The 17,626-nt window shown below is 37.3% G+C and overlaps 1 protein-coding gene across 1 annotated transcript in view; it reads right to left on the reverse strand.

Annotated features, from left to right (window-relative positions):
* Positions 1 to 17,626, reverse strand: part of slc4a4a (solute carrier family 4 member 4a) — a 533,895-nt gene that overhangs the window by 51,473 nt on the left and 464,796 nt on the right. The window contains 3 exon segments of the mRNA XM_046348253.1: positions 13,542 to 13,700; positions 13,801 to 13,974; positions 16,396 to 16,464. Of these exon segments, the coding sequence (XP_046204209.1) occupies positions 13,542 to 13,700; positions 13,801 to 13,974; positions 16,396 to 16,464 (402 nt within the window).

A 17,626-nucleotide genomic window follows, 5' to 3' on the forward strand; every position in this document is an offset into this window, starting at 1 on the left:
TTTAGAACATATAACAATGATTGAACCTAACCCTGATCTACAACAAGGATATAATCTAACCCTGATCTACAACAATGATAGAACATAACCCTGATCTAGAACAAGGATATAATATAACCCTGATCTACAACAATGATAGAACATAACCCTGATCTAGAACAAGGATATAATCTAACCCTGATCTACAACAAGGATATAATCTAACCCTGATCTACAACAAGGATATAATCTAACCCTGATCTAGAACAATGATAGAACACAACCCTGATCTAGAACAAGGATAGCACCTAACCCTGATCTAGAACAATGATATAATCTAACCCTGATCAACAACAATGATAGAACCTAACCCTGATAAAGAACAAGGATATAATCTAACCCTGATCTACAACAATGATAGAACCTAACCCTGATCTACAACAATGATAGAATCTAACGCTGATCTACAACAATGATATAACATAACCCTGATCTAGAACAATGATAGCACCTAACCCTATTTAGATTTAGAACATATAACAATGATAGAATCTAACCCTGATCTACAACAAGGATATAATCTAACCCTGATCTACAACAAGGATAGCACCTAACCCTGATCTAGAACAATGATATAATCTAACCCTGATCAACAACAATGATAGAACCTAACCCTGATAAAGAACAAGGATATAATCTAACCCTGATCTACAACAATGATAGAACCTAACCCTGATCTACAACAATGATATAATCTAACCCTGATCTAGAACAATGATAGAACATAACGCTGATCTAGAACAAGGATAGCACCTAACCCTATTTAGATTTAGAACATATAACAATGATAGAACATAACCCTGATCTAGAACAATGATAGCAACTAACCCTATTTAGATTTATAACATATAACAATGATAGAACATAACCCTGATCTACAACAATGATATAATCTAACCCTGATCTAGAACAATGATAGAACCTAACCCTGATCTACAACAATGATATAATCTAACCCTGATCTAGAACAATGATAGAACCTAACCCTGATCTACAACAATTATATAATCTAACCCTGATCTACAACAATGATAGAATCTAACCCTGATCTAGAACAAGGATAGCACCTAACCCTATTTAGATTTAGAACATATAACAATGATTGAACCTAACCCTGATCTAGAACAATGATAGAACATAACCCTGATCTAGAACAAGGATAGCACCTAACCCTATTTAGATTTAGAACATAGAACAATGATAGCACCTAACCCTATTTATATTTAGAATATATAACAATGATATAATCTAACCCTGATCTAGAACAATGATAGAACATAACCCTGATCTAGAACAAGGATAGCACCTAACCCTATTTAGATTTAGAACATATAACAATGATAGAACCTAACCCTGATCTAGAACAATGATAGAACATAACCCTGATCTAGAACAAGGATAGCACCTAACCCTATTTAGATTTAGAACATAGAACAATGATAGCACCTAACCCTATTTATATTTAGAATATATAACAATGATATAATCTAACCCTGATCTAGAACAATGATAGAACATAACCCTGATCTAGAACAAGGATAGCACCTAACCCTATTTAGATTTAGAACATATAACAATGATATAATCTAACCCTGATCTACAACAATGATAGAACATAACCCTGATCTAGAACAAGGATAGCACCTAACCCTATTTAGATTTGGAACATATAACAATGATATAATCTAACCCTGATCTAGAACAGTGATAGAACATAACCCTGATCTAATATATAATAATAATAATAATAATATAATAATATAATAATATAATATAATAATGATCTAGAACAAGGATATAATCTAACCCTGATCTACAACATTGATATAATCTAACGCTGATCTACAACAATGATAGAACATAACCCTGATCTAGAACAAGGATATAATCTAACCCTGATCTACAACAAGGATATAATCTAACCCTGATCTACAACAAGGATATAATCTAACCCTGATCTAGAACAATGATAGAACATAACCCTGATCTAGAACAAGGATAGCACCTAACCCTGATCTAGAACAATGATATAATCTAACCCTGATCAACAACAATGATAGAACCTAACCCTGATAAAGAACAAGGATATAATCTAACCCTGATCTACAACAATGATAGAACCTAACCCTGATCTACAACAATGATATAATCTAACCCTGATCTAGAACAATGATATAACATAACGCTGATCTAGAACAAGGATAGCACCTAACCCTTTTTAGATTTAGAACATATAACAATGATAGAACATAACCCTGATCTAGAACAATGATAGCAACTAACCCTATTTAGATTTATAACATATAACAATGATAGAACATAACCCTGATCTACAACAATGATATAATCTAACCCTGATCTAGAACAATGATAGAACCTAACCCTGATCTACAACAATGATATAATCTAACCCTGATCTAGAACAATGATAGAACCTAACCCTGATCTACAACAATTATATAATCTAACCCTGATCTAGAACAATGATAGAACCTAACCCTGATCTACAACAATGATAGAACCTAACCCTGATCTAGAACAATGATAGAACATAACCCTGATCTAGAACAAGGATAGCACCTAACCCTATTTAGATTTAGAACATAGAACAATGATAGCACCTAACCCTATTTATATTTAGAATATATAACAATGATATAATCTAACCCTGATCTAGAACAATGATAGAACATAACCCTGATCTAGAACAAGGATAGCACCTAACCCTATTTAGATTTAGAACATATAACAATGATATAATCTAACCCTGATCTACAACAATGATAGAACATAACCCTGATCTAGAACAAGGATAGCACCTAACCCTATTTAGATTTAGAACATAACTCTGATCTAGAACAAGGATAGCACCTAACCATATTTAGATTTAGAACATATAACAATGATTGAACCTAACCCTGATCTACAAAAATGATAGAATCTAACGCTGATCTACAACAATGATAGAACATAACCCTGATCTAGAACAATGATAGAACATAACCCTGATCTAGAACAATGATATAATCTAACCCTGATCTACAACAATGATAGCACCTAACCCTATTTAGATTTAGAACATATAACAATGATAGAACATAACCCTGATCTAGAACAATGATAGCACCTAACCCTATTTAGATTTATAACATATAACAATGATAGAACATAACCCTGATCTAGAACAATGATAGCAACTAACCCTATTTAGATTTATAACATATAACAATGATAGAACATAACCCTGATCTACAACAATGATATAATCTAACCCTGATCTAGAACAATGATAGAACCTAACCCTGATCTACAACAATGATATAATCTAACCCTGATCTAGAACAATGATAGAACCTAACCCTGATCTACAACAATTATATAATCTAACCCTGATCTACAACAATGATAGTATCTAACCCTGATCTAGAACAAGGATAGCACCTAACCCTATTTAGATTTAGAACATATAACAATGATAGAACCTAACCCTGATCTAGAACAATGATAGAACATAACCCTGATCTAGAACAAGGATAGCACCTAACCCTATTTAGATTTAGAACATAGAACAATGATAGCACCTAACCCTGATCTAGAACAATGATAGAACTTAACCCTGATCTAGAACAAGGATAGCACCTAACCCTATTTAGATTTAGAACATAGAACAATGATAGCACCTAACCCTATTTATATTTAGAATATATAACAATGATATAATCTAACCCTGATCTAGAACAATGATAGAACCTAACCCTGATCTACAACAATTATATAATCTAACCCCGATCTACAACAATGATAGTATCTAACCCTGATCTAGAACAAGGATAGCACCTAACCCTATTTAGATTTAGAACATATAACAATGATAGAACCTAACCCTGATCTAGAACAATGATAGAACATAACCCTGATCTAGAACAAGGATAGCACCTAACCCTATTTAGATTTAGAACATAGAACAATGATAGCACCTAACCCTGATCTAGAACAATGATAGAACTTAACCCTGATCTAGAACAAGGATAGCACCTAACCCTATTTAGATTTAGAACATAGAACAATGATAGCACCTAACCCTATTTATATTTAGAATATATAACAATGATATAATCTAACCCTGATCTAGAACAATGATAGAACCTAACCCTGATCTACAACAATTATATAATCTAACCCCGATCTACAACAATGATAGTATCTAACCCTGATCTAGAACAAGGATAGCACCTAACCCTATTTAGATTTAGAACATATAACAATGATAGAACCTAACCCTGATCTAGAACAATGATAGAACATAACCCTGATCTAGAACAAGGATAGCACCTAACCCTATTTAGATTTAGAACATAGAACAATGATAGCACCTAACCCTGATCTAGAACAATGATAGAACTTAACCCTGATCTAGAACAAGGATAGCACCTAACCCTATTTAGATTTAGAACATAGAACAATGATAGCACCTAACCCTATTTATATTTAGAATATATAACAATGATATAATCTAACCCTGATCTAGAACAATGATAGAACATAACCCTGATCTAGAACAAGGATAGCACCTAACCCTATTTAGATTTAGAACATATAACAATGATATAATCTAACCCTGATCTACAACAATGATAGAACATAACCCTGATCTAGAACAAGGATAGCACCTAACCCTATTTAGATTTAGAACATAACCCTGATCTAGAACAAGGATAGCACCTAACCCTATTTAGATTTAGAACATATAACAATGATAGAACATAACCCTGATCTAGAACAATGATAGCAACTAACCCTATTTAGATTTATAACATATAACAATGATAGAACATAACCCTGATCTACAACAATGATATAATCTAACCCTGATCTAGAACAATGATAGAACCTAACCCTGATCTACAACAATGATATAATCTAACCCTGATCTAGAACAATGATAGAACATAACCCTGATCTACAACAATTATATAATCTAACCCTGATCTACAACAATGATAGAATCTAACCCTGATCTAGAACAAGGATAGCACCTAACCCTATTTAGATTTAGAACATATAACAATGATAGAACCTAACCCTGATCTAGAACAATGATAGAACATAACCCTGATCTAGAACAAGGATAGCACCTAACCCTATTTAGATTTAGAACATAGAACAATGATAGCACCTAACCCTATTTATATTTAGAATATATAACAATGATATAATCTAACCCTGATCTAGAACAATGATAGAACATAACCCTGATCTAGAACAAGGATAGCACCTAACCCTATTTAGATTTAGAACATATAACAATGATATAATCTAACCCTGATCTACAACAATGATAGAACATAACCCTGATCTAGAACAAGGATAGCACCTAACCCTATTTAGATTTAGAACATATAACAATGATATAATCTAACCCTGATCTAGAACAGTGATAGAACATAACCCTGATCTAGAACAAGGATAGCACCTAACCATATTTAGATTTAGAACATATAACAATGATATAATCTAACCCTGATCTAGAACAGTGATAGAACATAACCCTGATCTAGAACAAGGATAGCACCTAACCATATTTAGATTTAGAACATATAACAATGATTGAACCTAACCCTGATCTACAAAAATGATAGAACATAATCCTGATCTAATATATAATAATAATAATAATAATATAATAATATAATAATATAATATAATAATGATCTAGAACAAGGATATAATCTAACCCTGATCTACAACATTGATATAATCTAACGCTGATCTACAACAATGATAGAACATAACCCTGATCTAGAACAAGGATATAATCTAACCCTGATCTACAACAAGGATATAATCTAACCCTGATCTACAACAAGGATATAATCTAACCCTGATCTAGAACAATGATAGAACATAACCCTGATCTAGAACAAGGATAGCACCTAACCCTGATCTAGAACAATGATATAATCTAACCCTGATCAACAACAATGATAGAACCTAACCCTGATAAAGAACAAGGATATAATCTAACCCTGATCTACAACAATGATAGAACCTAACCCTGATCTACAACAATGATATAATCTAACCCTGATCTAGAACAATGATATAACATAACGCTGATCTAGAACAAGGATAGCACCTAACCCTTTTTAGATTTAGAACATATAACAATGATAGAACATAACCCTGATCTAGAACAATGATAGCAACTAACCCTATTTAGATTTATAACATATAACAATGATAGAACATAACCCTGATCTACAACAATGATATAATCTAACCCTGATCTAGAACAATGATAGAACCTAACCCTGATCTACAACAATGATATAATCTAACCCTGATCTAGAACAATGATAGAACCTAACCCTGATCTACAACAATTATATAATCTAACCCTGATCTAGAACAATGATATAATCTAACCCTGATCAACAACAATGATAGAACCTAACCCTGATAAAGAACAAGGATATAATCTAACCCTGATCTACAACAATGATAGAACCTAACCCTGATCTACAACAATGATATAATCTAACCCTGATCTAGAACAATGATATAACATAACGCTGATCTAGAACAAGGATAGCACCTAACCCTTTTTAGATTTAGAACATATAACAATGATAGAACATAACCCTGATCTAGAACAATGATAGCAACTAACCCTATTTAGATTTATAACATATAACAATGATAGAACATAACCCTGATCTACAACAATGATATAATCTAACCCTGATCTAGAACAATGATAGAACCTAACCCTGATCTTAATGATATAATCTAACCCTGATCTAGAACAATGATAGAACCTAACCCTGATCTACAACAATTATATAACATAACCCTGATCTAGAACAATGATAGAACCTAACCCTGATCTACAACAATGATAGAACCTAACCCTGATCTAGAACAATGATAGAACATAACCTGATCTAGAACAAGGATAGCACCTAACCCTATTTAGATTTAGAACATAGAACAATGATAGCACCTAACCCTATTTATATTTAGAATATATAACAATGATATAATCTAACCCTGATCTAGAACAATGATAGAACATAACCCTGATCTAGAACAAGGATAGCACCTAACCCTATTTAGATTTAGAACATATAACAATGATATAATCTAACCCTGATCTACAACAATGATAGAACATAACCCTGATCTAGAACAAGGATAGCACCTAACCCTATTTAGATTTAGAACATAACTCTGATCTAGAACAAGGATAGCACCTAACCATATTTAGATTTAGAACATATAACAATGATTGAACCTAACCCTGATCTAGAAAAATGATAGAATCTAACGCTGATCTACAACAATGATAGAACATAACCCTGATCTAGAACAATGATAGAACATAACCCTGATCTAGAACAATGATATAATCTAACCCTGATCTACAACAATGATAGCACCTAACCTATTTAGATTTAGAACATATAACAATGATAGAACATAACCCTGATCTAGAACAATGATAGCACCTAACCCTATTTAGATTTATAACATATAACAATGATAGAACATAACCCTGATCTAGAACAATGATAGCAACTAACCCTATTTAGATTTATAACATATAACAATGATAGAACATAACCCTGATCTACAACAATGATATAATCTAACCCTGATCTAGAACAATGATAGAACCTAACCCTGATCTACAACAATGATATAATCTAACCCTGATCTAGAACAATGATAGAACCTAACCCTGATCTACAACAATTATATAATCTAACCCTGATCTAGAACAATGATAGAACCTAACCCTGATCTACAACAATGATAGAACCTAACCCTGATCTAGAACAATGATAGAACATAACCCTGATCTAGAACAAGGATAGCACCTAACCCTATTTAGATTTAGAACATAGAACAATGATAGCACCTAACCCTATTTATATTTAGAATATATAACAATGATATAATCTAACCCTGATCTAGAACAATGATAGAACATAACCCTGATCTAGAACAAGGATAGCACCTAACCCTATTTAGATTTAGAACATATAACAATGATATAATCTAACCCTGATCTACAACAATGATAGAACATAACCCTGATCTAGAACAAGGATAGCACCTAACCCTATTTAGATTTAGAACATAACTCTGATCTAGAACAAGGATAGCACCTAACCATATTTAGATTTAGAACATATAACAATGATTGAACCTAACCCTGATCTACAAAAATGATAGAATCTAACGCTGATCTACAACAATGATAGAACATAACCCTGATCTAGAACAATGATAGAACATAACCCTGATCTAGAACAATGATATAATCTAACCCTGATCTACAACAATGATAGCACCTAACCCTATTTAGATTTAGAACATATAACAATGATAGAACATAACCCTGATCTAGAACAATGATAGCACCTAACCCTATTTAGATTTATAACATATAACAATGATAGAACATAACCCTGATCTAGAACAATGATAGCAACTAACCCTATTTAGATTTATAACATATAACAATGATAGAACATAACCCTGATCTACAACAATGATATAATCTAACCCTGATCTAGAACAATGATAGAACCTAACCCTGATCTACAACAATGATATAATCTAACCCTGATCTAGAACAATGATAGAACCTAACCCTGATCTACAACAATTATATAATCTAACCCCGATCTACAACAATGATAGTATCTAACCCTGATCTAGAACAAGGATAGCACCTAACCCTATTTAGATTTAGAACATATAACAATGATAGAACCTAACCCTGATCTAGAACAATGATAGAACATAACCCTGATCTAGAACAAGGATAGCACCTAACCCTATTTAGATTTAGAACATAGAACAATGATAGCACCTAACCCTGATCTAGAACAATGATAGAACTTAACCCTGATCTAGAACAAGGATAGCACCTAACCCTATTTAGATTTAGAACATAGAACAATGATAGCACCTAACCCTATTTATATTTAGAATATATAACAATGATATAATCTAACCCTGATCTAGAACAATGATAGAACATAACCCTGATCTAGAACAAGGATAGCACCTAACCCTATTTAGATTTAGAACATATAACAATGATATAATCTAACCCTGATCTACAACAATGATAGAACATAACCCTGATCTAGAACAAGGATAGCACCTAACCCTATTTAGATTTAGAACATAACCCTGATCTAGAACAAGGATAGCACCTAACCCTATTTAGATTTAGAACATATAACAATGATATAATTTAACCCTGATCTAGAACAGTGATAGAACATAACCCTGATCTAGAACAAGGATAGCACCTAACCCTATTTAGATTTAGAACATATAACAATGATAGAACCTAACCCTGATCTACAACAAGGATATAACCCTGATCTACAACAATAATATAATCTAACCCTGATCTACAACAATGATAGAACATAACCCTGATCTAGAACGATGATAGCACCTAACCCTATTTAGATTTAGAACATATAACAATGATAGAACCTAACCCTGATCTACAACAAGGATATAACCCTGATCTACAACAATGATATAATCTAACCCTGATCTACAACAATGATATAATCTAACCTGATCTACAACAATGATAGAACATAACCCTGATCTAGAACAAGGATAGCACCTAACCCTATTTAGATTTAGAACATAACCCTGATCTAGAACAAGGATAGCACCTAACCCTATTTAGATTTAGAACATATAACAATGATATAATCTAACCCTGATCTAGAACAGTGATAGAACATAACCCTGATCTAGAACAAGGATAGCACCTAACCATATTTAGATTTAGAACATATAACAATGATAGAACCTAACCCTGATCTAGAACAATGATAGAACATAACCCTGATTTAGAACAATGATAGCACCTAACCCTATTTAGATTTAGAACATATAACAATGATAGAATCTAACCCTGATCTACAACAAGGATATAATCTAACCCTGATCTACAACAATGATAGAACTTAACCCTGATCTAGAACAATGATAGCACCTAACCCTATTTAGATTTAGAACATATAACAATGATAGAATCTAACCTGATCTACAACAAGGATATAATCTAACCTGATCTACAACAATGATAGAACATAACCCTGATCTAGAACAAGGATAGCACCTAACCCTATTTAGATTTAGAACATATAACAATGATAGAACCTAACCCTGATCAACAACAATGATAGAACCTAACCCTGATCTAGAACAAGGATATAATCTAACCCTGATCTACAACAATGATAGAACTAACCCTGATCTACAACAATGATATAATCTAACCCTGATCTACAACAATGATAGAACCTAACCCTGATCTAGAACAAGGATAGCACCTAACCCTATTTAGATTTAGAACATATAACAATGATAGAACCTAACCCTGATCTAGAACAATGATAGAACATAACCCTGATCTAGAACAAGGATAACACCTAACCCTATTTAGATTTAGAACATATAACAATGATAGAACATAACCCTGATCTAGAACAAGGATAGCACCTAACCCTATTTAGATTTAGAACATATAACAATGATATAATCTAACCCTGATCTAGAACAATGATAGAACATAACCCTGATCTAGAACAAGGATAGCACCTAACCCTATTTAGATTTAGAACATATAACAATGATAGAATCTAACCCTGATCTAGAACAATGATTGAACATAACCCTGATCTAGAACAAGGATAGCACCTAACCCTCTTTAGATTTAGAACATATAACAATGATAGAACATAACCCTGATCTGGAACAATGATAGCACCTAACCCTATTTAGATTTAGAACATATAACAATGATAGAATATAACCCTGATCTACATCAATGATAGAACATAACCCTGATCTACAACAATGATATAATCTAACCCTGATCTACAACAATGATAGAACATAACCTGATCTACAACAAGGATATAATCTAACCCTGATCTAGAACAATGATTGAACATAACCCTGATAGAACAAGGATCTAGAACAAGGATAACACCTAACCCTATTTAGATTTAGAACATATAACAATGATAGAACATAACCCTGATCTAGAACAAGGATAGCACCTAACCCTATTTAGATTTAGAACCTATAACAATGATAGAACATAACCCTGATCTATAACAATGATAGAACATAACCCTGATCTAGAACAAGGATAGCACATAACCCTATTTAGATTTAGAACATATAACAATGATATAATCTAACCCTGATCTACAACAACGATAGAACATAACCCTGATCTAGAACAAGGATAGCACCTAACCCTATTTAGATTTAGATCATATAACAATGATTGAACCTAACCCTGATCTACAACAAGGATATAATCTAACCCTGATCTACAACAATGATAGAACATAACCCTGATCTGGAACAATGATAGCACCTAACCCTATTTAGATTTAGAACATATAACAATGATAGAATATAACCCTGATCTACATCAATGATAGAACATAACCCTGATCTACAACAATGATATAATCTAACCCTGATCTACAACAATGATAGAACATAACCCTGATCTACAACAAGGATATAACCCTGATCTACAACAAGGATATAACCCTGATCTACAACAATGATATAATCTAACCCTGATCTACAACAATGATAGAAAATAACCCTGATCTACAACAATGATAGAACATAACCCTGATCTAGAACAAGGATATAATCTAACCCTGATATACAACAATGACAGAACATAACCCTGATCTAGAACAATGATAGCACCTAACCCTATTTAGATTTAGAACATATAACAATGATAGAACCTAACCCTGATCTACAACAAGGATATAACCCTGATCTACAACAATGATATAATCTAACCCTGATCTACAACAATGATATAATCTAACCCTGATCTACAACAATGATATAATCTAACCCTGATCTACAACAATGATAGAACCTAACCCTGATCTACAACAATGACAGAACATAACCCTGATCTAGAACAAGGATAGCACCTACGCCTATTTAGATTTAGAACATATAACAATGATAGAACATAACCCTGATCTAGAACAAGGATAGAACCTAACCCTATTTAGATTTAGAACATATAACAATGATAGAACATAACCCTGATCTAGAACAATGATAGAACCTAACCCTGATCTAGAACAAGGATATAATCTAACCCTGATCTACAACAATGATATAATCTAACCCTGATCTACAACAAGGATATAATCTAACCCTGATCTACAACAATGATAGAACATAACCCTGATCTAGAACAAGGATAGCACCTAACCCTATTTAGATTTAGAACATATAACAATGATATAATCTAACCCTGATCTAGAACAATGATAGAACATAACCCTGATCTGGAACAATGATAGCACCTAACCCTATTTAGATTTATAACATATAACAATGATAGAATATAACCCTGATCTACATCAATGATAGAACATAACCCTGATCTACAACAATGATATAATCTAACCCTGATCTACAACAATGATAGAACATAACCCTGATCTACAACAATGATAGAACATAACCCTGATATACAACAATGACAGAACATAACCCTGATCTAGAACAATGATAGCACCTAACCCTATTTAGATTTAGAACATATAACAATGATAGAATCTAACCCTGATCTACAACAATGATAGAACATAACCCTGATCTAGAACAAGGATAGCACCTAACCCTATTTAGATTTAGAACATATAACAATGATAGAACCTAACCCTGATCTACAACAAGGATATAACCCTGATCTACAACAATGATATAATCTAACCCTGATCTACAACAATGATAGAACCTAACCCTGATCTACAACAATGATATAATCTAACCCTGATCTAGAACAATGATATAATCTAACCCTATTTAGATTTAGAACATATAACAATGATAGAACCTAACCCTGATCTAGAACAAGGATATAATCTAACCCTGATCTACAACAATGATAGAACCTAACCCTGATCTACAACAATGATAGAACCTAATCCTGATCTAGAACAAGGATAGCACCTAACCCTATTTAGATTTAGAACATATAACAATGATAGAACCTAACCCTGATCTAGAACAATGATATAATCTAACCCTATTTAGATTTAGAACATATAACAATGATAGAACCTAACCCTGATCTAGAACAAGGATATAATCTAACCCTGATCTACAACAATGATAGAACCTAACCCTGATCTAGAACAAGGATAGCACCTAACCCTATTTAGATTTAGAACATATAACAATGATAGAACCTAACCCTGATCTAGAACAATGATAGCACCTAACCCTATTTAGATTTAGAACATATAACAATGATAGAATCTAACGCTGAACTTGAATGTTGGTAGAATGTAACACTTATCTATAATGTTGGTAGAACCTTTCACTGATTTAGAACATTGGTATAATCTAACTGCTGATCTAGAACGTTGGACATGTCTTTAAATGCTCACATCATCTATGTCACTGTCAATGCTCCTCATCTTCTTCTTCTGCTTAGCGTCCTCCTTCTTCTTCTTGTCCTTCTCAGGGATGACATCATCCAGGAAGCTCAGCTCGTGTTGAGAGAACATGTAGTCCATTGTCTTCCTCACCGCCACCAGGGCCAGGATCTGACACCACACGATACATTGTTAACTCACACGCACATAAACAGAACTACCAGAAGCAGGATCTGAAGCTAGTTGGTCATTACGATCAGAGGAGACTCACCATGACAGGGAAGATAATCGCGGCTACGGTGGACTTGAGGACCCAGAGCAGTGCCAGACACAGGATCTGGATGAAGGTAAACAGGTGGACCTTTCTCAGAGGAACATGGCGCAGGTACACAAGGTCAGGCTGATGCTTAGCTGGCATCAGGAGCAGCTGGAGACGGTCCATGAACTAGAGAGAGATGGAGGGAAGGGTAGGGGGAGGAAGAGAGATGGAGGGGAGGGTAGGGGGAGGAAGAGAGATGGAGGGGAGAGAGAGAGATGGAGGGAAGGAAGAGAGATGGAGGGAAGGGTAGGGGGAGGAAGAGAGATGGAGGGGAGAGAGAGAGATGGAGGGGAGAGAGAGAGATGGAGGGAAGGAAAAGAGATGGAGGGAAGGAAGAGAGATGGAGGGGAGAGAGAGATGGAGGGAAGGGTAGGGGGAGGAAGGAGATGGAGGGGAGAGAGAGATGGAGGAAGGAAGGAGATGGAGGGGGAGGTGGGGAGGAAGAGAGATGGAGGGAAGGAGAGAGATGGAAGGGAAGGGTGGGGGAGGAAGAGAGATGGAGGGAAGGAGAGAGATGGAGGGAAGGGTAGGGGGAGGAAGAGAGATGGAGGGGAGAGAGAGAGATGGAGGGAAGGAAGGGTAGGGGGAGGAAGAGATGGAGGGGAGAGAGAGATGGAGGGAAGGGTAGGGGGAGGAAGAGATGGAGGGGAGAGAGAGATGGAGGGAAGGGTAGGGGGAGAGAGAGATGGAGGGGAGAGAGAGAGATGGAGGGGAGAGAGAGAGATGGAGGGAAGGGTAGGGGAGGACGAGAGATGGAGGGGAGAGAGAGAGATGGAGGGAAGGGTAGGGGGAGGAAGAGAGATGGAGGGAGAGAGAGAGATGGAGGGAAGGGTAGGGGGAGGAAGAGAGATGGAGGGGAGAGAGAGAGATGGAGGGGGAGGTGGGGGAGGAAGAGAGATGGAGGGAGAGAGATAGATGGAGGGAAGGGTAGGGGGAGGAAGAGAGATGGAGGGAGAGAGAGAGATGGAGGGGAGGTGGGGGAGGAATAGAGATGGAGGGGAGAGAGAGAGATGGAGGGAAGGGTAGGGGGAGGAAGAGAGATGGAGGGGGAGGTGGGGGAGGAAGAGAGATGGAGGGGGAGGTGGGGGAGGAAGAGAGATGGAGGGAAGGGTAGGGGGAGGAAGAGAGATGGAGGGAGAGAGAGAGATGGAGGGGAGGTGGAGGGGAGAGAGAGAGATGGAGGGGAGTTGGGGGAGGAAGAGAGATGGAGGGGAGAGAGAGAGATGGAGGGAAGGGTAGGGGGGAGGAAGAGAGATGGAGGGGAGAGAGAGAGATGGAGGGAAGGGTATGGGGGAGGAAGAGAGATGGAGGGAGAGAGAGAGATGGAGGGGAGGTTGGGGAGGAAGAGAGATGGAGGGGAGAGAGAGATGGAGGGGGAGGTGGGGGAGGAAGAGAGATGGAGGGAGAGAGAGATGGAGGGAAGGGTAGGGGGAGGAAGAGAGATGGAGGGGAGAGAGAGATGGAGGGGGAGGAAGAGAGATGGAGGGGAGAGAGAGAGATGGAGGGGAGAGAGATAGATGGAGGGGAGGTGGGGGAGGAAGAGAGATGGAGGGAGAGAGATAGATGGAGGGGAGGTGGGGGAGGAAGAGAGATGGAGGGGAGAGAGATAGATGGAGGGGAGGGGAGGGGAGGAAGAGAGATGGAGGGGAGGGTAGGGGGAGGAAGAGAGATGGAGGGAAGGGTAGGGGGAGGAAGAGAGATGGAGGGGAGAGAGAGAGATGGAGGGGAGGGTAGGGGGAGGAAGAGAGATGGAGGGAGAGAGAGATGGAGGGGATGGATGGAGGGGGAGGGATGGAGGGGGAGGTGGGGGAGGAAGAGAGATGGAGGGGAGAGAGAGAGATGGAGGGAGGATGGGGGGGGAAGAGAGATGGAGGGGAGGTGGGGAGAGAGAGATGGAGGGAAGGGTAGGGGGAGAGAGAGAGAGATGAGATGGGGGAGAGAGAGAGATGGAGGGGAGGTGGGGGAGAGAGAGATGGAGGGAAGGGTAGGGGGAGAGAGAGAGATGTAGGGAAGGGTAGGGGGAGGAAGAGAGATGGAGGGAGAGAGAGAGATGCAGGGGGAGGAGGGGGGAGAGAGAGAGAAATAGAGGGGAGGGGTGGAGAGAGAGATGGAGGGAAGGGTAGGGGGAGGAAGAGAGATGGAGGGGAGAGAGAGAGATGGAGGGGGAGGTGGGGGAGGAAGAGAGATGGAGGGGAGGGAGAGAGATGGAGGGGAGGTGGGGGAGAGAGAGAGAGAAATAGAGGGGAGGGGTGAAGAGAGAGATGAAGGGGGAGGTGGGGGAGATGGAGGTGGGATGAGAGAGAGAAGGATGGGAGAGAGAGAGAATGACGGAGAGAATGACGGCGAGAGAGACGGAGAGAGAAAGAGATATGGATTGGGAAGGGGGGGGAGAGAGACAAAAGCCTAGTCAGAAAGCTCCTATTACGTATTTTCGGTTTAGTCCATATTGCAAATCATTCTGGATAAGAGCCTCTGCTACATGTAACTAATCTAACTGTAAATGTGACATGCAGGCATTGGTTCCCTCGGGTCCTGATCAGCCAATACCTGCACTCCATTAAGAGAGGCCACGCCCATGTAGAGGAACACTCCATACAGCACTGGCATGGGGATGAACTTGAAGAGAAACAGAGTTTTTATTATTGTTTTACAGTCCACAGTCGGTAGTACATTCTACAGTCTACAGTAATCTACAATAAATTCTACATTAGTCTACATTGCAACCTACAGTCTATAGTACTCAACAGTACAGCATACAGTCTAAAGTATATGGTCTATAGTAGACTACAATACTGCCTACAGTATACAGGCAATAGTCTACAGTAGTCTACAGTACAGCTACAGTGGACTACAGTACAGCCGCCAGTCTAGAGTACAGATTACAGTCTACAGTCTTCAGTATACAGTCTACAATCTATCATCTACTGTAGTCTACAGTAGTTTACAGTACAGCCTACAGTAGTCAATATTAGTCTACAGTACAGCCTACAGTCTATAGTGGTCTATGGTGGTATATATAGACTACATTCTACAGCCTATGGTCCAAAGTTGTCTACAGTACAGCCTACAGTCTACAATAGTCTACAGTACAGTTTACACTCTACAATAGTCTACAGTACAGCTTACACTCTACAATAGTCTACAGTACAGCCTACACTCTACAATAGTCTACAGTACAGCTTACACTCTACAATAGTCTACAGTACAGCCTACACTCTACAATAGTCTACAGTACAGCTTACACTCTACAGCAGTCTACTGTACAGCCTACAATCCACAGTAGTCTACAGTACAGCCTACAGTCCACAGCCTATGGTCTACAGTAGTCTACAGCACAGACTATGGCCTATAGTTGTCTACAGTACAGACTACAGTCTACAGTCTATGGTCCACAGTAGTCTACAGTACAGCCTACAGACTACAGTCTAATGTGGTCTACAGTACAGACTACAGTTTACAGTCTACATTCTATGGTCCAAAGTAGTCTACAGTACAGTATACATTCTACAGTCTACAGTACAGCCCACAGTAGTCTACAGTACAGCACACAATCTAAAGCAGTTTATATTACAGCTCACAGTCTAGAGTCTACAGTAGTCTGCAGTACAGCCCACAGTCTACAATAAAGCCTACAGTCTACAGTAGTCTGCAGTACAGCCCACAGTCTACAGTACAGCTTTTAGTAGTCTACAGTACAGCCTACAGCATACAGCCTACGGTATACAGTAGTCTAAAGTACAATCTACAGTCTACATCAGTCTACAGTACAGCATACAGT

Source organism: Oncorhynchus gorbuscha, linkage group LG04 (assembly GCF_021184085.1).
Source record: "Oncorhynchus gorbuscha isolate QuinsamMale2020 ecotype Even-year linkage group LG04, OgorEven_v1.0, whole genome shotgun sequence".
Classification (NCBI taxonomy): Eukaryota; Metazoa; Chordata; class Actinopteri; order Salmoniformes; family Salmonidae; genus Oncorhynchus; species Oncorhynchus gorbuscha.